Raw genomic sequence first — 25795 nt, forward strand, 5'->3', positions numbered from 1 at the left:
GCCACTCTATCTTCAGCTCCTGTGAGAAAATGTATTTGGGCAGCCACTCAGTCTACCAAATAAAATTCCTGAGAAGGAAATTGGGGATGGCTTCACTACTGGTACTGGGGGCGAGTAAATTCCCACAGAAAAGTACCAGCAGTAATGTTCAGGCCACATTTCAAGTGCAAGCAGCTTTAGAGGACTTCCTGGGAGAAATGACACGCAGGGTAGATACGGTTTCCCTCTATGCCAGTCCTGTCACCGAGCTAAATACAACTCTCAGCAAAAAAAGTTGTGGACTGGCTCCGTACCGTCCCTGGCCACATTCACCTGTTCACGTGTTTGTGGTTAGGCGGTCCTTCCCAGTAAGTGCACTGGGGAGGGCACGGGTAATGCTGTGGGACCCGTGCTTGTGGAAGGCGGAGGCGATACCGGGAAATATAGTGGCGGCTGGGGATGGAGTATGGACACCTGGCCGCCGCCGACATGAGGTTGTGAAAAGCTTCCACCTGCACGAGCTTAAAAGGCCATATTTCAAGAGCTGCCCAGAAATCTGGCAGTTTAGTGTTGTGGCCTGTGGATGGGTGGGTGGCTGGCTGCATACTTGCACTTGCATTCCAAGTAACAGAAAACTAAGCAGATGGTGGCCTCTATCATCATCATGGCCTCACCTCGGCACTATGAACTCTCCTGAAGGAGAAGCCAGGGCCCGCCGGAGGAGTCTCCGGTTCTCTGGTGGGCCTGTCCAACCCTGCCAAAAAGCAGCCCTGGCTAAAAAAAGTGTGGGGTAAGGTTCCCAGACACTCTATGGCTGCTTTTTTTTAATGTGGATTGGCCATGCTTATGCATGTTATTTCTCAAAATGCATTACAGATGAGGCCATTGTCCAACTCTGTATTCAAGAAATTAAATGCGCAAAGAAAAATGTGTGTGTGTGTGTGTGTGTGTCAAAGCACCACCGACAAATGCGAGTTGATGTTGGACGGGCTGCCATTGCTTCTGCAACAAGCTCAATTACAGGACTTCCTGGGAGAAATGACACGCAGGGTAGATATGGTTTCCCTCTATGCCAGTCCTTTCACCAAGCTAAATACAACCCTTAGCAAAAAAAGTTGTGGATTGGCTCTGTACCGTCCCTGGCCACATTCACCTGTCCACGTGTTTGTGGTTAGGCAGTCCTTCCCAGTAAGTGCACTGGGGAGGGCACGGGTAATGTTGTGGGACCCGTGCTTGTGGAAGGCGGAGGCGATACCAGGAAATATAGTGGCGGCTGGGGACCCAGTATGGACACCCGGCCGCCACCGGCATGAGGTTGTGAAAAGCTTCCGCCTCCACGAGCTTAAAAGGCCACATTTCAAGTGCAAAGAGCTGCCCAGAAATCTGGCAGTTTAGTGTTGCGGCTTGTGGGTGGGTGGTTGGCTGGCTGGCTGCATACTTGCACTTGCATTCCAAGTAACAGAAAACTAAGCAGATGGTGGCCTCTAGCATCATCAGGGCCTCACCTCAACACTACGAACTCTCCTGAAGGAGAAGCCAGGGCCCGCCGGAGGAGTCTCCGGTTCTCTGGTGGGCCCGTCCAACCCTGCCAAAAAGCAGCCCTGGCTAAGAAAAGTGTGGGGGAATGTTCCCGGACACTCTATGGCTGCTTTTTTAATGTGTATCGGCCATGCTTATGCATGTTATTTCTCAAAACGCATTACAGATCAGGCCATTGTCCAACTCTGTATTCAAGAAATTAAATGCTCAAAGAAAGATGTGTGTGTGTGTGTGTCAAAGCACCACCGACAAATGCGAGTTGATGTTGGACGGGCTGCCATTAGTGTTGAGCGAACATGCTCGACACTGCTCGGTACTCGCCCGAGCATCACGCTACTCGGGATGTTCGGCGAGCACCGCCCTGCATGTTTGGCGCTCTTTACAGAGCCAATGAACATGCAGGGATTGCCAGCCAGTCACTGTAATGCCGCAGCCATGTTGTTTGTGGGCATTACAGTGATTGGCTGGCCGCACAGCGTCACCTCGAGTATTTAAAACCGGGCGCCGCCATCTTGGACACAGTCGCTCTGGATCAGACAGTGTAGGGACAGCGCTGCTGATTTAGGGAGAGATATATACTGCAAAATAGTTAGTGTAGGGTCTGTAAAGGCTGCCAGATCAAACAAACAGTCCTTCTCAGGACTAATATCCATCCCAGGTATATCAGGCAGGCAGGCAGGCAGGCTGTATAGGAGACGCAGTGGTTATACCAGCAAACGCTGCATTACAGTCCTGTGTGCTGCTCCTGTTGCTGAAATTGCTGGACTTAGCTCCAGGTCCCGGGGGCCAGGAAAAATCCTTTTTTTTATCTAAATCCTCTTTTTTTTTTCCTCCTTCACAATGTACAAATACCGATATTATATGCCTTTTGGTGCCCCCCCCCCCCCAAAAAAAAAAAAAAGTGTGCCTCTGATTTTTCAGACACAAATATATCTGTTGAAAATAGTCTGGTGTAGGCCAGAGAAATAGAAGTGTGGTTTTGCAGTTCTATGGGCCATTTGTATCTAAAAAAAACCAGTTTGAGTGTGTCGCTCACTGTTCAGCCGCAAATATATATTATATTTTAAAAAGCCTGGTATACACCAGTAAATTAATACTGTGGTTTTGATGTTCCACGGTAAAACATCTCTATTATCCTGTTTTTGGCGTTTTTTGCTGTATAAAAATAATAATAGTGTCTCCCTGATTTTTCAGACACAAATATATCTGTTGAAAATAGTCTGGTGTAGGCCAGAGAGACAGAAGTGTGCTTTTGCTGTTCCACGGTACAAACCTCTGTATTATCCACTTTTGGGCCTTTGGTTTCTAAAAAAAAAGCAGTTTGAGTGTGTCGCTCACTGTTCAGCCGCAAATATCTCTATTTAAAAAAGTGTGGTATACCCCAGTAAACAATAACTGTGGTTTTCCTCTTCCACGGTTCTAATCTACTCTTTATTACCCTTTTTCCATTGATAGTGCAAATGTAAGCTATTTTACTTCATTTACAATGGGCAAGGGACGTGGAAGTGGACGTTCTGGTGATGGTTCGTGCAGAGGACGGGGCCGTGGCCAAGGTGAAAATGTGCCACCACCAACAGCCACATCTTCTCGCTCCCACTTCTTGACCGAATTACTTGGGAAGCACAGAACAACACCAGTATTGAGAACTGATCAGTGTGAACAGGTTATTAATTGGATAGCAGACAATACTTCCAGTTACCTGGGCACCACCACCTCCGGTCTGTCTTCCACACGGTCAACTCTTAGTAGCCGTGAGTCTCGACCGCATACTTCTCCTCACCCTGATGCTCCTTCCTCCCACCATGCCGAGTGTCGTCAGACAGCAAGTGATCCCACACTTGGACACTCTGAAGAGCTGTTCACTGGTCCATTTCCATATTTGGGCCCCTCGCCTGATACGCTTGAAGTGGTGGAAGAGGAGATCCCATGTTGCGATGCCCAAATATTTGAACAGCCACGGCCACAGGAAGTCGACGTTGGCAATCTGTCACAAGAGGTGGACGATGACGAGACACAATTGCCAGGAAGTGAGGAGGAGGATCGTGGTGCGCAAGTGGAAGAGGAGGAGGTGGTGGATGATCTAGTAACTGACCCAACGTGGAAGGAGGACATGCAGAGTGAGGCCAGCAGCACACAGGGGGAGGGAGGCAGAGTACCCCAACAGGCAGGAAGAAGCAGTGTGGTGGCCGCAGACAGAAGGCAGGCAACCGTTCCCCGTAACACCAACACGAGGGACGTTGCCAGTACAAGCGGTAGGTCTTCCAGAGTCTGGAATTTTTTTAAAGACTCTGCTGATAACCCCAAAAAGGCCATATGTTCCATCTGCCATGCCAGCATCAGCAGGGGTGACAAAACTACCAGCCTGACCACCACCAGCATGATCAGGCACATGGCAGCAAAGCACCCGACTTTGTGGGGCGAAACCCAGGGTCCACGACCAGTGTCAGCGGGTGTCACCACTGCTTCTTCCACTGTTGTGCGTGCAATAGAACCCCCTGTTGTGTATGCTAGGCAATCCCCTGTCCATACTGCATGTAAAGATGCCCCCTCCTCTCAGTCTTCACTTGTTATGGCAGTTTCTCAAGAAACAGCATCAACGTCCTCGTCCACGTCCCACCGCAGCATTGAATTGTCCATATCCCAAACCTTTGAACGAAAGCGGAAATTCGCAGCTAACGCCCCACAGGCCACAGTCCTAAATTCGCACATTTCTCGACTGCTTGCATTGGAAATGCTGCCTTTTAGGCTGGTGGAGACGGAATCCTTCCGCAATCTTATGGCGGTGGCCGTCCCTCGGTACTCGGTCCCCAGCCGACACTATTTTGACCGGTGTGCCATCCCCGCACTACACAAGCACGTGTCCCAAAGCATCTGCCGTGCCCTCAACAACGCAGTTACTGGGAGAGTCCACCTGACAACGGACACGTGGACAAGTGCTTGTGGCCAGGGATGGTACATCTCTCTGACGGCACACTGGGTAAACATAGTGAAAGCCGGGACCCAGTCGGACCTTGGGACGGAACACATCCTCCCCACACCGAGGATTGCAGGCCCTATGTCAGTCAGAGTTGCCCCCACAGTGTACAGCTCCTGCGCATCCTCCTCCTCCTCCTCATGTTCAGCCTCCATCTCAGATATCACCACATCAGTTACAAGCTGGAAGCATTGCAGTACTGCCTCCGCCAAGCAGCAACAGGCTGTGCTGAAACTCATAAGCTTAGGTGATAAACCTCACACTGCTTGTGAGTTGTGGACAGCTGTGAAAGAGCAGGCAGATCTGTGGCTGAGACCGCTGAAGCTACATCCCGGCATGGTCGTGTGACAATGGCCGTAACCTGGTGGCGGCTCTGAGGCGAGGTGAGATCACACACGTACCATGCCTGGCTCATGTGCTTAACCTCGTGGTTCAGCGGTTTCTTAAATCGTACCCCGAGTTGCCAGATCTGCTCGTGAAAGTACGCCGCCTGTCAGCTCATTTTCGCAAGTCGGCTACAGCTTCTGCCGCCCTTGCTGTGTTGCAGCAGCGTTTGCAGCTTCCGGCACACCGACTGGTGTGTGATGTCCCCACACGTTGGAACTCTACCCTCCACATGTTGCAAAGGATTTGTGAGCAGAAGAGAGCAGTTGTGGAGTACCAGCTGCAACAAGGCCGTCGATATTCAGGTCAGACTCCACACATAAGACCTCAGGAGTGGACCTGGATGTCTGACATATGTACCATCATGACAAACTTTGAGGAGGCCACCAAGATGGTGAGTGGCGATGACGCCATCATTAGTGTCAGCATCCCACTTGTCTGTCTTTTGCAACGCTCTCTGCAGAGAATTAAAGAGGAGGCATTGCAGCCAGAGTATGATGAGATGGATCAAGAAGCCGTAGCGGGCGATTACACACAGCCCAGCCTCATCTCATCGCAACGTGCATTTGGGGACAATGAGGGAGAGGAGGAGGAGGAGGAGGAGGAGGAAGAACAGGAGCTGCTATCATGCGTTGTAGACGGTAGTACCTGTACAAGTGTCATACCGTCGGTTCAGCGTGGGTGGCCTGAGGACAGGGGGGAGGAGGAAGAGGAGGTGGAGGAGGAGAGCATGATCAGTCGTCATCTTGGTGAGGACACGGAAATCTTGCCCGTTACCAGTCTGGCACGCATGGCTGACTTTATGTTACGCTGCCTTAACCGTGACCCTCGCGTTGTCAAAATGTTGGGTGACAGTCATTACTGGTTGGTGACACTTGTAGACCCCCGCTACAAGGAGAACTTTCACTCTCTTATTCCTGAAGTGGAGAGGTCTACAAAAATGGGGCAATACCAGAAGGCCCTTGCTGCAGAACTCTTAAAAAAATTCCCATCTGAACACGCTAGCGGCAGAGGTCACAGTTCGTTGCCCAACCAAGGCGTACAGGCGAGAGAGATGCAACTCCAATCCAGCAGAGGCAGGGGAACACTGTCAACGTTCTGGGACAGTTTTCTGACACCCGCCCAGCTTACAGGCCCTGAGGCGCGGGGTACTCTCACAAGGAGTGGAAAGTTTCAAAAGATGGTGAGGGAGTACCTTGCCGATCGTACCAGCGTCCTCCGTGATTCCTCTGTGCCTTTTAATTATTGTGTATCCAAGTTGGACACTTGGAATGAACTCGCTCTGTACGCCTTGGAGGTCCTGGCCTGCCCTGCCGCTAGCGTGTTATCGGAGCGTGTTTTTAGTGCCGCTGGGGGAATTATAACTGATAAGCGCACTCGCCTGTCAACTGACAATGCTGACAAGCTGACCCTTATCAAAATGAACAAGGGCTGGATTGAGCCAGACTTCGCATCACCACCAAATGACAGCAGAGTAACATAAAGTCAAATCCACTGTGTTATTTCGGGAGGTGTATTCACATGCACCGCTTCACACCCACACATGGGTATACGCTTCCTCGTTTCGGCTGTTTAATCTTCTTCTCCTTATCCTCAGCCTCCACCACCACTATACCACCAGGGTGCCAGCATTGCAAGTTCCTCCGTCCTAATTTTTGGCAGCTTTTGCTGGGAAAGCATAAGCAAATACCATGGGACACCCACTCCCCAATAATGGGACTTATGTTTGTAATATGCTGTACTGCATGGCTCTTGTAAGGGGCATTGCAAGTTGCTCCGTCCTAATTTTTGGCAGCTTTTGCTGGGAAAGCATAAGCAAATACTATGGGACACCCACTCCCCAATAATGGGACTTATGTTTGTAATATGCTGTACTGCATGTGACGCACCCCCTGGGCCGTGTGTACTCGTGTGTGGGATACCCGGTGCCGGGTCTCTGGGGTCTGTAGTCTCCGTGGCGGTGACCCGGTCCCGTGGCTCAGGCTGGTCAAACCAGTGGCAATCTTTCTTAGGTTTTGAGGTTAATTGTCCGACTGCGCCACCAGTGGATTGCGGTCAGGGAGTACCACCGCTGCGAGGCAGACCGCTGAGGCTGGTGTTGTGTGCGCAGCATAAAATGGGATAACTCCCCTCGGGAGGAGTATAGCCTCAGGGCAGTGAGTGTGGATGATGGGGGTGATGGTGCACGAGCGCAGCAGGAATGACTCAGAGTCTTTGCAGTGCAGTTCAGGGTCTTTACTGATGATTATAAGGTAGACCCTCCCGGGAGTACTGGCTAGCATAAGAGGCCTGGTCAGTCTGTGAGCAAGCAGGAGTTCCTCTGGCCAGGTGGAGTTGTAGGCCTCCCCGTCTGTCTGCACTCTTCCTGGCTACCTTGCTGTAAGCGGGTAGAAGTAGCCCACGTCCCTGAGTGTACCGTGTAGTGCTCACCCATATGGCTGGTGACTTGGGGCCTTCTGTTAGCCTCCGCTCCACGACGGCGGTGCTGGTCCCTTGCTTGTGACTGAGCCTCCGGGCTTCTATGGCCAGAGGACCTGAAATCCCCTGCCAGCTGGTTTCTGCTGCTGGATATATAAGTCCTCACAGCTTCGGACTCCTGTGTCCGGTTCCTATTGTCTTCTGCCAGGGCGAGCTCTGCTCAGCTTCCAGCCCCTCGTCTTTAGCTCCTACAGAGCTCCTTGCTGTTACTTTCCCTTGCTCTCACTCTGACTCTGACTGTTCTCTGTTCTCTGACTCACTCAACCCCACCCCAGATCCAGTTTATAAGGGCAGAATTCTCCCCTCCCAGGACTGGGGCAGGAGGATGTTGCATGTTTAAGGGATCCTGACCAGGAAACCTCCCACTTGCTCTCCGACGTAATCTTTATTACTGTGGTGACCAGACCCCTGGGGTGCCACACATGGCTCTTGTAAGGGGCATTGCAGTACCTCATAATTTTTGGAAAGCATTCCATTCACTGCTTAGGCCAACAGTGCACAGGAGACCCAGTTGCTATAAATAGAAAAAAAGGTTTAGTTAACGCCCTCTGACCTCCATGTCATTTCCAAGGGGCATTGGAGTGCCTCGAAATTTTTGGTAGGCATTGCACTCACTGTATGCCCTATAACTGTGTAGCCGAACCGCTCCTTTTGTTACAGAAACATATCCTACAAGACATATGTGGTTGACTGGCCTGATATTGATGTGAATGGTCCCTGTTCCTCCTGCTCTTTCTCCTTTGCCACTACCTCATCCATCATTTATCACCTGAAGCTTTGTTTTAACGGGAGTCATAGAACTTGGATAGTAGCAGGAAAACATCCAGCAATCCTCGGAGGAGGTAGGATATGCGCCAAAACACTGACCTCCTCAGGCCTAGCCGCTACTACATACATGCGCTTGCATTATAAAAAAACAAAGCAGATGCTAACTTCTATCATCCTTATCATGCTCCTCACCTTGGCACTCTCAACTCCCCTGATGGAGAAGCCAGGGCCCACCGGAGGAGTCTGATAGTCCGGTGGGCTCGGCCAATGCTGCCCTAAAGCAGGCCAGGCTAAGAAAAGTGTGGGAAAGGTTACCAGTACAAATAGGGGTGGCTGGGGACCGAGTATGGCCACCCGGCCACCCCCTGGAGGCTGGGGAGCAAGCGGGGACACCCGGCCACCAGGCGGCTGGGGACTGAGTATGGATACCAGGCCCCGACACAGCCATGGCGTGGTGGCCAGATTCCGCCTCCACATGCCTAAAAGGCCCAATTTAAAGTGCAAGCAAGCAGTATGGTATTGCAGCCTGGGGGTGGGTGGGTGTCAGGCTGCATACTTGCGCTTGCATTGCAAGGAATGGGAGAGGTACAATTGAACACTGCCCTGGGACAAGGACTTGAATGGGGATAGTTGCAAGTCTGCAACGACAGGTGCAAGGTGGGAGGCATCTTCGCATGTACCATGAACAGGGGTGTGGCATGCACACACTACAGCGGAATAGGCTCTCCTTCCCACTAAATGCACTGGGGAGGGCACAGGTAATGTTTTGGTATACGCGCTTAATCTTATGTATAAGGCACACCAGGACAAATAGGGGCGGCTGGGGACTGAGTATGGATACCTCGCTGCCGAAGCAGCCATGAGGTAGTGGCCAGCTTCGGCCTCCTCTAAACTAAAAGGCCCCATTTCAAGTGCAAGCTAGCAGTATGAATTGCAGTCTGGGGGTGGGTGGGTGGCAGGCTGCACACTTACACTTGCATTAAAAGAAAACATAGCAGATGCTAACTTCTGTCATCATCATCATGCTCCTCACCTTGGCACTCTCAACTCCACCGATGGAGAAGTCAGGGCCCACCGGAGGAGTCTGGTTCTCTGGTGGTCTCGTCCAATGCTGCCTAAAGCAGGCCGGGCTAAGAAAAGTGTGTGGGGGGATGTTCCAAGGAGAAATGGGGGCGGCTGGGGACCGTTTATGGACACCCGACTGCCCCCAGGCGGCTGGGGACCGTGTGGACACTCGGCCGCGGGGCGGCTAGGGACTGAGTATGGACACCCGGCCGCCGGGCGGCTGGGGACTGAGTATGGATTCCAGGCCGCCAACACAGCCATGACGTGGTGGCTAGATTCCGCCTCCACATGCCTAAAAGGCCCAATTTCAAGTTCAAGCAAGCAAGCAGTATGGTATTGCAGCCTGGGGGTTGGTGGGTGGCAGGCTGCATACTTGCGCTTGTAGTGCAAGGAATGGGGGAGGTACAATTGAACACTGCCCTGGGACTAGAACTTGCATGGGGATAGTTGCAAGTCTGCATTTTCTGATGCGGCAAGGATCACTTATGATGGGCACACTTTTAGACAGTGACCTGGGAGTCAGAGATGCTTCCAGGGGTCTTCCCCATGCTGTTCCCATGTCTTTTCAGCACTTTATGCATGTGTCACACAGCACATGGCCAGATAAGGTTGTAAAATGTTAAAATGACATTTCCCGGTGAATGCATTTGTCATAGTTGAAAGCAATACAAAAGTGCAAAAACGCATAAAAAATGCTACTTGTGAACATAGCCGAAGGTGTGGAGGAGTATTTTTGTTTTTGGTCATTTATTTTAACTTATACACAAGTCTTTTCCCTGGAAAGGATGTTCCTTAACATATTTCACAGGAAAAAGTTTCACTTTCGTTTTTTTGTGAGCCTGTAAAAGTGGCTTAATACCTCTGACCATGTTGTTGACAGCAGTGACCTGGGGGTCAGAAATGCTTCCTGGGGCGATCCCCATGCTGTCCCCATGTCATTTGAGCACTGTCACTATCGTTTTGGGCACTTGTTAGGCTTTTAAAAGACTGCCGGGGGTGCCACTGCAAAAATGCTCGAGTCTCCCATAGACTAACATTGGGCTCGTTGCTCGGCCCGAGCTTCGAGCACCCGAGCATTTTAGTGCTCGCTCAACACTAGCTGCCATTGCTTCTGCAACAAGCTCAATTACAGGACTTTCTGGGAGAAATGACACGCAGGGTACATACGGTTTCCCTCTATGCCAGTTCTTTCACCGAGCTAAATACAACTCTTAGCAAAAAAAGTTTTGGACTGGCTCTGTACCGACCCTGGCCACATTCACCTGTCCACGTGTTTGTGGTTAGGCGGTCCTTCCCAGTAAGTGCACTGGGGAGGGCACGGGTAATGTTGTGGGACCCGTGCTTGTGGAAGGCGGAGGCGATACCAGGAAATATAGTGGCGGCTGGGGACCGAGTATGAACACCCGGCCGCCGCCGGCATGAGGTTGTGGAAAACTTCCGCCTCCACGAGCCTAAAAGGCCACATTTCAAGTGCAAGCAGCTGTCAAAAATTTGGCAGTATAGTATTGCTGCCTCTGCGAGGGTGGGTGGCTGCCTGCATACTTGCGCTTGCATTCCAAGGAATAGGGTAGGGACAACTGAACGCTGCAGTGGGACAAGGACGTGGATGGTGATTGTTGCTAGTCTGGAATGACAGGTGCATGGCGGGAGACATCTTCGCATGCGCCAAGGAACACTTATGATGGGCACACTTTTAGGCAGTGACCTGGGAGTCCGAGATGCTTCCAGATGTCTTCTCCATGCTGTTCCCATGTCTTTTCAGCACTATATGCATGTGTCTGATGATGTGTCACACACCACATGGCCAGATAAGGTTGTAAAATGTTAAAATGACATTTCCTGGTGAATGCATTTGTCTTGGTTGAAAGCAATTCAAAAGTGCAAAAACGCATCAAAAACGCTACGTGTGAACATAGCCCAAGTTGTGGAGGAGTATTTTTGTTTTTGGTTATTTATTTTGCTGTATATACAAGTCATTACATTGGAAAGGATGTTCCTTAACATATTTCCCAGGAAAATCCATTTTGGATTCGTTTTGTATGTTTTATTGTGAGTCAAAAGTGGCGTAATACTCTGACCACGTTGCTGACTGGAGTGATCTAGGAGTCAGAGATGCTTCCAGGGGTCTTCCCCATGCTGTTACCATGTCATTTGAGCACTGTTTCCATCGATTTGGGCAATTTTTAGGCCCTCTGCAGACTGCCAGGGGGAGCCGCCTGAAAAATGCTTGAGTTTCCCATAGACTTACATTGGGCTCGTTGCTCAGGTCGAGCACCTAAGTATTCCAATTTGCTCGACCCGAGCAACGAGTACCCAAGCATTTTAGTGCTCGCTCATCACTAATAATGGTGGCTGAAGAGGAGGCGGAGGTGCAGGAGCTGTAGAATGTGTGGGCAATCCTCGGTGTCTGGAGGACGTGTTCCGTCCCAAGGTCCGACTGGGTCCCGGCTTCCACTATATTAACCCAGTGTGCCGTCAGGGAGATGTATCATCCCTGCCCACAAGCACTTGTCCACGTGTCCGTGGTTAGGTGGACTTTCCCATTAACTGCGTTGTTGAGGGCACGACTAATGTTTTGGGACACGTGCTAATGTAATGCGGGGATGGCATAGAGGGAGAAATAGTGGCGGTTGGGGACCGAGTACCGAGGGACGGCCGCCGTCATCAGGTTGCGGAAAGCTTCCTTCTCCACGAGCCTAAAAGGCAACATTTCGAGCGCAAGCATTCGCAAAATGTGTGAATTTATTAGTGTGGCCTGTGGGGCGTTGGCTGCATAATTGCACTTGCGTTCCTAGGACTGGGGTAGGGTCAACTGAATACTGCACTGGAACAAGGACATGGATGGTGCTAGTTGAGAGTGTGCAATGACACGTGCAGGGTGGGAGGCATCTCTGCATGCACCATGGACAGGAGATTGGCATGCATGCACAACAGCGGAAGAAGCAGTGGTGTCACCCGCAGACACTGTTTCTGGACCCTGGGGTTCGGCCCACTTAGTCGGGTGCTTTGCAGCCATGTGCCTGATCATGCTGGTTGTGGTCAGGCTGCTAGTTTTTCTACCCCTGCTGATACTGGCCTGGCAGGTGGTGCAAATGACCTTTTTGGGGTTATCTGCAGAGTCTTTAAAAAACAACAAGACCTAACAGTTGTACTGGCAACTTCCGTTGTGTTGGCGTTACGAGGAACGCTTTTCCGCCTTGTGTCTGCGGCCTCCCTCCCCTTGTGTGCTGGTGTCCTCGCTCTGTATGTCCCCCTGCCAGCTTGGGTCAGTTACTATATCCTCCACCACCTCCGCACCCTAGTCCTCCTGACAAATGTATCATCCACCTCTTGCGACAGTAATTGCACTTTCCCACCGTTGCTTTCGTATGACCATGGCTGCTCCAATATTTGGAACACGCGTTCTCTTGATTTGCTTGAAGCTGGCTGGGCAAGAGGCCCGAATCTATAAATGGAAAAGTAAACAGCTCTTCGGAGTGTGCAAGTGTGGGATCAGTTGTCTCCGGGCAGTCGGCATGGTGAGAGGAAGGAGGATCCGGGTGAGGAATATGCGGTCCAGACTCACGGCTACTGCGACTTGACACTGCTCTGGGTTCAATAGTGGTGTACTGCGGTCCCCTAGTAATTGGGACAGAAAAGTTCGAGCGACAAGATGTGGGTGATGGTTGTGGCACAATTTCAGCTTGCCCTTGGCCATGTCCTCGGCATGCACGATCACATACCTTGCCCATTTTAAATGTTTGAAAATATTTTCCACGTTCATGAGAAATTGCTGATTTTGGAATGCAGTGATATATGTCTGACAGAACGATGGTTTTAAATAGCAGGCCTGTAATTTACTAATATTCTACACAGACTTAGTGTGAATAGCTTGACTGACACACTGCAACAAAATGGAAAAGGAGGCAATAATAATTGGAATATGGAACAGATCTGGCTTTATTCTGCAGTGCTAACAAGCAAATGGAGCAGAAAAATTTGAGTACTTTGGATTGCTTTTTAAGCAAATAACCAGGATTAAGATCAAAAAAATTTTGCCCTGGCCCCTGATATCTGGAGCTGTCTACAAATATCTGTAATTACTACAGCAGCAGACAGGACGTTCAATGGACCCTCTTGTGCTTTATCATGCACTGCAGTTTGACACATACACTGCCTGCCTAGCACTGATTATATGCAGCTGGATTAGTCCTCAGAAGGACTGTTAGTTCAGATGGATATAGATCTATGTTGTGGAATACCTATGTGACACCCCAGGGGTCTGGTTGCCACAGTAATAGAGATATTATGTCTGAGAGCAAGTGGGAGGTTTCTCTGGTCAGGAGCCCTAAGCATGCAACACTGCCCACCCAGACCTGGGAGGGGAGGAATCTGCCCTTATAAACTGGGTCTGGTGCAGGATTAGGCGAGACAGAGCCTGCAGAACAAGCAGAGCAGTCAGAGCCTGGAGAGGGAAAGTGAGAACAGGAGCTCTGTAGGAGCAGAGGCAGAAGGCCAGGGGCTGTGAGCAGAGATAAAGCTCGCCCTGGCTGAAGTTACTAAAACCGGACACAGGAGTCCGAGGCTGTGGGGACTGATATATACCCAGCAGCAGAAACCAGCCGGCAGGGGATTCCAGGTCCTCTGGCCATAGAAGCCCGGAGGCTCAGTCACAAAGAAGGGACCAGCGTCGCCATCCAGGAGCGGAGGCTAACAGAAGGCCCCAAGTCACCAGCCATACGGGTGAGCACCACACGGTATACTCAGGGACGTGGGCTACTTGTAACCGCTGACAGCAAGGTAGCCAGGAAGAGTGCAGATAAACAGGGAGGCCTACAACTCCACCTGGCCAGGGGAACTCCTGCTTGCTCACAGACTGACCAGGCCCCTTATACTAGCCAGTACTCCCAGGAGGGTCTGCCTTGTACCATCAGTAAAGACCCTGAACTGCACCTCACGTCTCTGATTCCTTGCCGCACCAGCACCATTAGCACTGGGACCCTCACACCATCACTCCCATCATCTCTCACATTAGCTGCCCTGAGGCAATACTTCTCCCGTAGGGAGTTATCCCATACTCTGCTGCGCAAACAACATCAGCCTCAGCGGTCGGCAGCGCAGCGGTGGTCCCCACTGACCGCAATCCACGGGTGGCGTAGTCGGAAATTTGCTATACATTAAGACTGCCACTGGTTTGACCACCCTGGGCACGGACCGGGTCACCGCCACACGGAGACTACAACCCCCAGCATGCTACAACAGGCCCGGTTCCGGGTTCCCCTGCACAACACAGGCCCAGGGGGCGCGTCACCTATACTAACTATAAACAAGCAAATCTCTCCCTGACACAACAACACCTCTTCCTACTCTGCCTGATTCCAGGGTAGATGAGCATAGCAGCGCCAGTTCTTATATAGCCGTGTTGACGCTGTGCAGCCAGCCAATCACTGTAATGCCACAACCAACATGGCTACGGCATTTCAGTGCGTGGCAGGCAATCCCTGAATGTTCATTGGCTCTCTAAAGAGCGTTGAACATGCAGGGAAGGGACCCAAGTTCCTGCCAGAGCAACCCAGAAATAGTAGTCATGCTCTGGAGGGGGGAGGGGGTGCTTGTTCGCTCATCACTACTAGCCATATCACTGGTTGATACATCTGGATAACTTTATGCTAATCTTGTAATAGTACCTTGGCATCACTTTGCCCTTTACTCTCTCTCTCCTATAGATTCTAAATATTAGCATGCTCTATTAAAGAACAGTTCACAGCAGCAGTTACTATGATGTAGCCCCCCCACCCAATAGTGTCTTATTGAGGGCACTGTAAATGGCACAATATTCCACAATGCAATTAGATTTAGACAGGAGACATTTTATTAACTGCAGCTTAAACACCTTAGATGAAACAGCAGAATACCAATACATGGCAGACATTTACAGCAGAGTTATATTATTGTAGCTTTGCTTTTCAGAAGAGGATCATGCTCATTGCTTCTTTTGAAGAGAACATCCTTGACCTGACTGAAGTACACAGCAATTCCTTGACCACCCCGTCCATCTGATGCATTTGCAATAGGCTTGTATTCCTTGTATCTCCTAAAAAAGAAAAATATGTATTATTTCACACAGCATGTATTAGGCTGGTCTAATTTATGGTCTAGACTTGTGCAGGAGATGCCTGACATATACATCTATTATGCAGGAACATCTTCCAGTGTCTTGTTTTAGTACTGTCATCTGAACTACAGGTTCATTTCTGAGCAAGCTTTTTTTTTTGCAGCAACAGCTGGATAGAGTCCACAAATGCTCATCCAGTTTGCTGTAGAGTATCCACTTCGGGTAAAGAACAGACCCTAAAGATTAGATTGCAAGTGAATCCCATAAATCACAACGTGCTGGAGCATTAACTCACCTGTACAAGGCAACACCAATCACCAGAGCAACAAGGGCTACAAGAGCAAAAGGAACAAGTACTGCAGAAGCCGTCTGTGGTGAAGAACCTACAGAGGGGATGAGGAATATGAAAGGCTCAGACATTTGTACAACATTGTTACCTAGTTTCATGCAAGATCACATTTGAGGGCCAAGAATATTAGCAGTTATGGACTGGGAGTAACTGCCAATTCACTTCAAGAAACATTTTGGCTATATCAGGGGAGAAGAAGAATGTAACAGCAAGTTCACTCATTTGTAAGCTTATTAAATTAGGGTCTATATACTAGAAGCCACTATGGGATAGACATTAGCAGTACAGAGTCACTTACCACCATCTACAGACACCAGTGTGCTAGCGAGAGCCAGACTGGCACCATCGCTCAGTGTAATATTGACACAGTAGGATCCTGGCTCAAATGTCCTGCTCAGGGTCAGTAAGCATTGATCAGAAGCCGGAACTTCATCACAGACCATGTCTTGAGGAATCATGCAGCTGGCATCTGAGACTATTGTGCAGGCATCTGTAGGCAGGCTGAAAGGACAGTAGTCATCTCAAACAGGGAACAGCATTACAAGTTCTGCAGAATGGTCTTACTGTTGCAGAGACGTACCTTCCTTCACAAGTTACCACAAAGTCAATTAGAGACTTGCCGGTTGTAGATGTGGATACCTGAACACTGGTCATTTCAATGTTGACCTCAAGGATACCATCTAAAAGTTAGTGAAGAATTGAGGTTCTTGACCCTGTATATTGCAAGAATCAGTGTAGAAATATCAGACAACTCACCTACAACTGTGAGGTTGTTGTGGTAATAGCCATATCTATATATGAAGCAGTCTGGGGCAGGAGTTGGATATGGAGTGGTGGTATGGCTGGTGGTAACATTGGGCAGCTCAGTGGGTAGAGGAGTTTCAGTGTCAAAGGATGGCAAGTCTGTAGAGTTACCTGCAAGGAAAGGTTGCTGGATTGTGGTGTAGTCTTACACGGAGAACATCTGAGATACAGGTCACTATACAGCACACTGTATCCCTGAAGCTCCATACCTGTTCAGATTACATAAAGATTAAGGCCATTCCTACTTACCAGTAGAGTTGGGAGTGGTGAAAGTACTGATGGTAGTTGGTAGAAGTGTTGTATGGACTGGAGTGGGTGTAGCTGGTTTACATGGACCAGGAATGGCAGCTCTGATGGTCAAGTTAACAAGAAAGTTTCCAAGCTGGGTGTAGTTATGACTAGAGACTGGGCTGTTGGATAGTGAATCATTCCCATCACCATAATCCCAGTCGAAGGTCAGCTCATCTTTAGCCAGATAATGGCTTGGATCATGGATTCGGATGTCAAACTTGATTGGCGAATCCTTAATAAAGATGTTGTCTGAGGAATTCTTGTCATTCTTCTGAGAAAGCTTCACATCAAATGGAATTTCATCTTAAGGGAAAGGAATATATACAATTGAGAAATGCCATTAAAAACTGATCTTTATTAGAATTATATTAAAAATCCTGAATATTGAGTATACCTTTTGGGTCAATATACCAGATCTAAAGAAGCAGAGAGAAATGACTATACTGGCCAATAAGTCCCTGCCATGGAGTTTGGTACCCCTTCAACGTAGTGAGTGAGCTTTTCCACTCGACGCATGTAGTATAGTTATGAAGCCCTAGCACAAGCAAGTGCCCCCCACAGCATTTAATTTACAGAGGACACAGTACTGGATAATGTCCATTCTGCTCTACATAGCCTTCATGAATGACCCTCTAACATGTCTCTTCAGAGGCATTCTAGGATGCCACCACATTTGTTAGTATGAGCTACAGTTTATGGGCCCAATTTCTGCTTCACAACTTACCTGTTACTACATAAATGCTGCTTGCTTTTGCAACTGGGTAATGCTTCCGGTAACCTCTTCTGAATACTGTGACTGCAATCATTTGTGTGCCGGCTGTGATGTTGGTGGTATTTATGGACAGAACAGCAGAAGATCTCCCCATCTGTTGGTAATACTGGCCTGATCAGAGGGGAAAAGAACAAAGTCTTCACCATGTCAAATTAAATATTTTAGGGGAGCACCATCATCCCAACATACACCGCACCAGCCTGGTTACATGGTTCATGCCTTTTGTAAGTTTAAGTAAATACATTATAAAGTGGGTGGGGAAATTTAGTTACTCTTTTTAAACTTAATAGGTACAACAGATGCACATATCTAAATTAAGCTGACATGAAATTAATGCATCATTTAATTTAGAAGGTTTTCACCAGTGTCTCACCTATACAGTGGCTAGCTGAGAGCTTGTGGATCAGTGGTTTTATCGACATCACCTGTACAGGAAATAGGTATCCATGCTACATAACGAAGTAGCAGGTCAGAGGCCTGATTGCTACGCCACTTACTAGGAGGCTGCCAGGAAAGTCTGAGCTCAGTGCTTGGCAGCCCCATAGAGAAGGAGTGTAGTGGTGGTCAGGCAACTGACCCGCTGCTTCATTATGCAAGAGGAAGAAAAATGCCCCAGTGTGCTGATCTATGCTAGCGCTCAGACACCCACTATTCAGAAAGTGGTGACCTAACCTGTAGATGTCTAGTGAACTAAGTTCTTGTCTATCTCCTTTCAGGCACTGTTTATGACCACAACCCTGGTGTTCTTGGTGGGGTCAGATGCTCATGATTCTTGAAGAGGTGCACATCTCTACGTAACTCTGGACACACCGCTAGAAATTTTACTCCAGTCAGTAACTTAAATGAGATGTCTGGTGTAGGGAACACCACAGCTAGTTATGAATTAGACAACTGGTGGCATCACACCCCTGTTCAGGCTCTGCCTATTTTAGCAGAGCTAGGAGAACTGTTGTGAAGACTCCAAAAGTCAAAGTTTAGGTGCAACTCTGACATGCACTTAAATGTTGCAACCCATTAAAGCTTTTACACCAGAACGCTCGTGTGGAAGCTTTGATGAATTGGGCCCCAAATTCTTTAGACTATAGCTACCTGCCTTACTCAGAAGGGGAGGCAGGGGTTGAGAGTGGGAATCCACAAGCCTTACCTTGGGTGGAGAAGATATAAATGAAGTTGTGTTGTCTCCAGTGTGGGTGATGCGGGAATGGTTTTCCATCTGGAAAGTTACTGGGGAAACTGCAGTTTCCTTCATCACAGAAGTCCATCCACTTGGTCCAATTGTACACATACTGGTCTGGGAAGCTGGAGGATTCTAGATATAGACAATAGTTGAGTAGCCTCATACTATGATACAGCATCTAATATATAACTGCTCGATCTGCATTTACCATTTCCACATCCCCTTTCATATTCAATGTCTCCATCTTCATTCTCTTTCTGACACTGGGGAAACTGCTGGTTCACAGCAAAAGTGATATTTGACCCTATCAGCGCAGGGCTGTCACTGGTCAGCAATGCCACCACTTTGCCACCTAGACAGAAAGGATAAGGCAGCATGATTTTAAGTCATTTTCAATGAAATGGAGCCATGCATACACCTTGAGGAATACCTCTCCAGCAGTTCTCCCATCTAGAATCATCAGACTTCCAGGCAGGGTAGAGCTTCTCATCCCATGAGTTGGTGTCAGGAGACCAGCCATCAATATGGTTACTGCGACCTTTATAGCCAGATCTCCCTCCAAACCGCATTACATCCTGAAACCCTGTTTGTACAATGTAGGACATATGTATAAAGATCTAAACAAATCTTCTAGAAGCCATCTATACATGGACTAAACTGCTCCCTACATTTCTTGCCATTAACAGAACAGAAGGTTATACTTAAAGTGACACACACCTCCATCTTTGTAAGTGTTGCACTTCAATAGCCACCATCTAATACTGGTTTAACAGTCCAGACTAAACCCAGGGGTTAAAGCGGCCTAGGCTTGATTATACCCTGGATATATTATGGACTAGGCCAATTTTTACTGCAGGGTATAAAACTGACCCAGGCCATTTCATACCCCCTCCTCCACCTTGATATTAGCAAGTTATGTGGGAAGATAACTGACTTAAAATGTTCAAGTTCTAAATAGACTTATTACTTGAATTAGAAAAACATCAATCAGTAAAACAAAATCAAACTTCCACAAAGATATGAGGTAGAGAATCCTATTGCCCTTCGCAGTAGTTACACATTAAAAGTAGCTTTGTGTATGGTCCGAGAATGATAGAAAGATCTGCACACTTCTCAACCAGAAACTGGGTAAGAAAATGAGAAAACTAGTGAAGTGATAAAATCAAATTACAGTTGCATTCTAAGGTAAAAGCACAACGGTAATCTCAGATGTAATGACTGTTCGTTACCAGTAACATTGTATTGCAAAATCAAGCATCATGTGATTAAACACATTTACCTTCCCACTACGTGCAAGTCAGTTTTAAAATTAAAAAAAGATGGTATCTAAAAATCTTTCCTTTACAAGGGCTCAAATTAGAGAGGTATAGTTTGGTCTAGGCCATTTTACACCCCCGGGTATGGTTCAGCCTAGGACAGTTTATCCCCAGGGTATACTCTGGCCTGGGCTAAACTATACCTAGGTTTAGTCTGGACAAGGGCTAATTTGGCCTGCTACACCAGCATTGTGCCTTCAGCAGGGGCTCCAGGCCCCAACATGTGTCCAATTTAGCTTATGCTTCCTCAGGGCCTAGATTTTTATCTCCAATTAAAAGGGGTTGTCTAATAAAGAAAAGCAGACACCCATCCATAGGGCAAGCAGCAACTGCATTCATTATGGTACCATTCAGCTTTTTCTGGCAAACCCATAGAGTCCTGTGGAAGGAAGAGACATGTCTAATAACCCAGTTAGAGAGTGGTGGCTACAGGTAACACCAGGTTTAGTTAACCTTACCAGTATTTTACATATTACTCTCTCCCTATGAGAACTAGACACCATTGATAATCCCTTATTGGGACCAAGTTTCTACAGCTGTACAGAGTCAAATATTGCCATATGATCACTCAATTTACACCAAATCATGGAAATGATCTGGGGGACAATTGTGTCACCCTGGCCTGGATGCCACAAGTGTAATTAAAGCTGTGTCTGAGAGCAGGGGGGGGGGGTTTCCTCTAGTCAGGGGAACATTAGCATGCAATGCCTCCTGTCTCAGGCCAGTAGGGGGAGCTGGCTGCCCCTATAAAAGCTGGTACTGGGGGCAGGGTTAGGGAGAACTTGATGGCCTGTCTCAGCACTGAGACTTGTCCCAGAGCAGAACAGGGACAGACAGTTGCACTGCACCTAAGAGGAAGTGTGGCAGGAGGAGAGCCACAAGCCAGAGACAAGAGGCGAAGAGAGCCCGTCTTGGCAGAAAGAGGACTTAATTTACCAGACTTTGGTGTCTGAGGCTGAGAGGATTCCACATCCCCCAGCAGATAACCAGTCCGCAGGGGACTGTATATTCCCTGGCCTAAGAAGCCTGGAGGCCCTGCCACAACCGAAGGGACCAGTAAAGCCGTACCAGGCTGGGAGCAGAAAGGAACCCACGTCGCAGGCCATACAGGCAAGAATACACGGAAAGCTCGGAAACGTGGGCTGTTACCCTATCAGGAGGAAATAGCCAGAAGGAGCGCAGAAAGCATGGCAGGCCTACACCCTCACCCTGACCAGGGCCAATTTCCCCGTTGCTCTCAGACATCCAGGTCCCCTCCTAGCTGGGACTGTTTGTGGGTCAGTTTACCTGTTTAGTAAAGACCCTGGACTGCAACCTGTTGTCTGTGTGCTCCTTGCTCCTCCAGCACTATCATCACCGGGACTCTCACTACCATCACTCCCACCATCCACTATACTGCCCTGGGGCCGCACTCTTCCCGTGGGGAGTCACACTACCCTAGCTGCACACCTCATCAGCCCCAGCGGTCTGCATGCAGCGGCGGTTCCTAATAACCGCAGTCCACGGGTGGCGTAGTCGGACATAATTAATAACACATAACAGACTACCACTGGCCTGACCACCCTGAGCCACGGAACCGGGTTGCCACTACTACTCCCATCGTTCCCCCTATTGCCCGGATCTGAGTGCCCCACGGCCCAGGGGGCGAGTCACAATCTATCATTAGTAGTTGTCAATAAGTCTCAGATTCATAAAGACAAATAGTAACAATTTGTTTGTTTATTTCATAAAGCAATTGTAGAAGTTTAAACAACTCTAATGCATTGGATTCCTTCTCCTCCTGGATTGATTTTGCATTCAATTCATGAGTAAAATAACAGAATCTGTATTCAGTGAAGACAAGTAGTAGAGTTACATTTGGTGCCTTTAAAGTTCTATGAAGAGGGAAGGTGCTAGATGCAGAGTATTCTGCCACAAGTGCACCTGAAACCAGTTACATTCCTCCATAGAAACATGAGCACCAACTGTAAACTGGTCTCAGAAACAGGAAGAGTCTATTCAGACTTTACCCATGAATTGGGAATGAAAGATCTCAGGAGGGGAGCTTAAGATCTATTACCAAGTTTTTCCATTGGTTTATAGTAAACAACAACAACAAAAAAAAGTTAAACAATGGTTATGTGGCACCCCTGAGGGTTCAGTTGCCACAGAGGTACTGCACCTCACCCCGAGGTGTGGGGTCTCCCTTCTCTCGTAAGATGGGAGTGCTGCACGGAACCCCAAACACCTGCATCCAACACTACACTGCTCCAGGCCAGCATGCAGAGAGCAGCTGCTGAGCCCTGACCCTGGCTGGAGTGGGGGGGAACCCAAAGGTAGGGGGAACCAGTAGTGGGTGTGGGTGGAGGAAGTAGTTAGAGGGAGCACTTTAGTGGGAGTATAAATAGGGCAGCCATCTTAAGGTGGCAGATCAGAGTTCTAGGGAGCAGTTCAGAAGAACAGTCCAGGGGCAGAGTCTCATTAGGAGATCTGCTCCACAAGTAGGGCCAAGTCAGAGGCCCAGGAGGGGAGCAGGCTCCGTTATAGAAGGGATCCCAGGGGGTACGGCGCGTGCAGGACAGCACCCGTACGCCCCGCATCTGTCAGAAGACAGAGGGATCGTTGCAGCATTCTAGTCACCAGGAGGGTCAAGTAGGTCCCAGATCCGACGTACAGGAAGGACTTCAGAGCACCCAAGCGGGATTGAGAGTGGGCAGCACAGAGCAGGAGGGAGAAGGACCTAGTGTGAAGACGGTCAAAATAGGAACATGAGAAAGTGGGGTTCTGACAGGTATTCCCAAGCTGCCTGAGAAAGGATTGAACCCCTGCTTGGGGAACGCAGCGTGACGTGGGAGGCCTGAACCTGTACGGTGCACCTGTGGACTGTCTGAAGAATTGTGAGTAAAACCTTGGATGACTGCACTGTACTGCCTCCGTCCATTCTTTAATCGGCACCATTGTTCCTCCTGCACTACAACACCCAGCACAACCCACTCTCCCTCACATCACTGACCTGAGGCCTGCTCCACCTGTGGGGAGCCATCCCATCCCAAGCTGCCCTAAGATCTGCCTCAGAGGACAGTTGCAGCACTGGTGATCCTCACCAGACACCACAGGTGGCATCACAAAAAATCCTAAAACCCCATATAGAATTATCCCTCCTTTTGCAATGACCACCCTGGGTCACAGACCAGGCCAGCCACCGTGATATTCCCCAGCAGCCAGAGGCCCAGCTGCCGAGTACCCCACGGCCCTGGGGCGCATCAGTTACTTCTTAATATACTTTAAAGAGGCTTAGTGAGCTAGACAAGTATCAATTCCATATACTGCCTGACTACAGCCACAATGAACACCCTGTACAGATACAGTGACCACTTCTCTACTGTAGCCATTTTGTGTATAAGCCACTAAGCCCCAATACTGATCAGGAGATATAGCACAGAATTATCATCATTGACACCTAAATAACCAGCACAAAACACCACGTCAATCTTCCCACATCTAGGTCTATAACATACATTGTGGATCTTGTAATACTAAAATAGCTAATCGCCAACCAAGTTGGTTAACCCCTCACTTACTTTTTCCTGCCTGGATGCCAGAGACCAGGCAGAGCACCACCAGCCCTCCCACTGCTGCCACCAGCATCCTGAGAAGTGAATGAGCTGCTCAGGGATCTGCACTCCAGCACTTATATTCTGCTCAACAAGTCACAGCTGCAAGACATAGAGGTAGATCCCCATGATCCCTCCTCCTGTTTAGGCCACCTACACATCTCCATATAAAACACTTAAGCTACAGCCCCGCTATCAGTATTCGGTCAGTATTTTTTCTCAGGAGTGGGAGACAAAACCAGGTGAGGAACAATCAGAGAAAAGGTATAATAGAAACAAGTCACCAATTCTGCATCTATCACCCACTCCTGCTTTTGGCTCCCACTCCTGAGAAAAAATACTGACCGAATACTGACCAAATGCTGATAGTGGGGCCGTGGCCTTACATATAAAATTGATACAGGTGGCATAAAAGTGTCATCCGTGTGTCCGGTTTTACCCCTTCAGTGTCATCAGTGTTTTTTCCGGTTTGGATAAAGAAATAAATAAATTACTAAACTTTGCATTGTTAAACATAGTCAGCACATGGATGACACACTAACGCCATCCGTGTGCTGTACGTGATTTTCACGGACCCTTAGACTTGTATTGGTCCTTGTCATCCGTGCTGCCGGAAAAACACGGAAATATGCGCAGCCCCATATGTTATAATGGGTGTGTGTGGTGTCTATGAAAACAACGGATACAACATGTACTGGAAACACAGACGTGTGACGGAGGCCTAAGATTCTTAAGGTTACATTTACATCAGACTTTTTGCATCTTGAAAGGTGAAACAAAAATCATGGTAAATCTGTATGGAGATTTTATAGATTAAACAAATCTCACATAATTGTACCTTTATGGTACGTTCCACGTTCGCTTTTTTGTGCGGTTTTTAAAGCCAATGCTAAAAGGAAATGGAAAAAAAAAGGTCTCAGAGGGAAATATATTCTGGCATTTAGTATGGTGGTCTTAATTAAAAAAAACAAAAAAACCACCACTAGAGTAAGATATGCCTGCAGTTTGTCATTTTTGCTGTGTGTTTTTTATTTCTGAAGTGTCTTTTTACAGTTTTATTTAGACCTTTCCCTAAAGTAGTTTTCAAGCTTATTTTGTTGGTGTTATTTTATTTTTGGGGGCGTTCTTTTGTGCATTTTTTGTAATGCTTTTTGAAGTCTTTTAAGCAATCAGTAAAACATGAGCTTTTTTTTTTTAATTTAGGTGGAAACGCTCATAAAACTCCCTCCCCCCTCACCCCTAAAAAAAAAGCAGGCATCTTTTGGACTTTTTTTTCCCCCATCCTGCTGTAAAGAATGGAGTGTATTCCAAGCGAAGAACACCTGAAGAATTGGTCCACACACTTCTTTTAACTGTTTGGTGCTTTTGGAAACCTGAAGTGATTAAAAGTCACTTAAAAGCCTGAACATATGAACAGTTATTGTTTTTATATAGAAATGAATATGGAGATCATTTAGAAGGTTTCTGATCACTTTGTTGTCAAGCTTGTTTCCTGTTTTCATAAAACCTGTATACACATTTGGTTATGCTAAGATTACAGAATTTATAACATTGTCCATTATTGTGTAGTATCCTCTCTAGTTATGTATGGGGAATACCTTATTATATAGTAATAATATTGTATATTTCATGTCATAGCTAACAAGAGTGCACACTATGAATTAACCCATTTACCCCCCAAGGCTGTTTGCACATTAATGACCAGGCCAATTTTTACAATTCTGACCACTGTCACTTTGTGGAACGCTTCAATGGATCCCACTGATTCTGAGACTGTTTTTTCGTGACATATTGTACTTCATGATAGTGATAAAATTTATTCAATTTCACTTGCGTTTATTTTTGAAAAAAAAAAGGAAATTTGTAGAAAAATTTAGCAATTTTCAAACTTTTAATTCTTATGCCCTTAAATCAGAGCGATATGTCACACAAAATAGTTAATAACTAACATTTCCCACATGTCTACTTTACATCAGCACAATTTTTGAAACAATTTTTTTTTTTGTTAGGAAGTTATAAGGGTTAAAAGATGACCAGCAATTTCTCATTTTTCCAACAAAATTTACAAAACCATTTTTTTAGGGACCACATAACATTTGAAGTGACTTTGAGGGGCCTATATGACAAAACACCCAAAAGTGATGACTCGCCCCCTGGGCCGTGGGGCACTCGGAGCCGGGCAATAGGGGAACGATGGGGGTAGTAGTGGCGA

General features: G+C 48.0%; 1 protein-coding gene across 1 annotated transcript; it reads right to left on the reverse strand.

Annotated features, from left to right (window-relative positions):
* Positions 1 to 15052: 15052 nt before the first annotated feature.
* Positions 15053 to 23739, reverse strand: LOC141264258 (protein QNR-71-like). The gene is made up of 11 exons (XM_073676546.1): positions 23551 to 23739; positions 19105 to 19257; positions 18883 to 19026; positions 18642 to 18806; positions 17450 to 17608; positions 16684 to 17028; positions 16387 to 16545; positions 16211 to 16310; positions 15929 to 16131; positions 15577 to 15664; positions 15053 to 15260 (listed from the first exon to the last, which is right to left on the reverse strand). Exons 1-11 carry the CDS (start codon positions 23615 to 23617, stop codon positions 15110 to 15112), a joined length of 1734 nt encoding a protein of 577 aa, XP_073532647.1. The 5' UTR covers positions 23618 to 23739; the 3' UTR covers positions 15053 to 15109.
* Between the last annotated feature and the right edge of the window lie 2056 nt (positions 23740 to 25795).

This window comes from Phyllobates terribilis, unplaced genomic scaffold (assembly GCF_046119375.1).
Source record: "Phyllobates terribilis strain yellow unplaced genomic scaffold, ASM4611937v1 Scaffold_4__5_contigs__length_816908805, whole genome shotgun sequence".
Taxonomy (NCBI): Eukaryota; Metazoa; Chordata; class Amphibia; order Anura; family Dendrobatidae; genus Phyllobates; species Phyllobates terribilis.

Excerpts from the sequence above, each read along its gene's own strand:
- LOC141264258 (XM_073676546.1), bottom strand. The coding sequence starts at position 23,617 with ATGCTGGTGGCAGCAGTGGGAGGGCTGGTGGTGCTCTGCCTGGTCTCT. Across the intron at positions 19,258-23,550 it reads TGGCATCCAGGCAGGAAAAA|GGTTTCAGGATGTAATGCGG; the intron begins GTAAGTGAGGGG and ends TTGTACAAACAG. Across the intron at positions 17,029-17,449 it reads CAGCATTTATGTAGTAACAG|ATGAAATTCCATTTGATGTG; the intron begins GTAAGTTGTGAA and ends CTTTCCCTTAAG.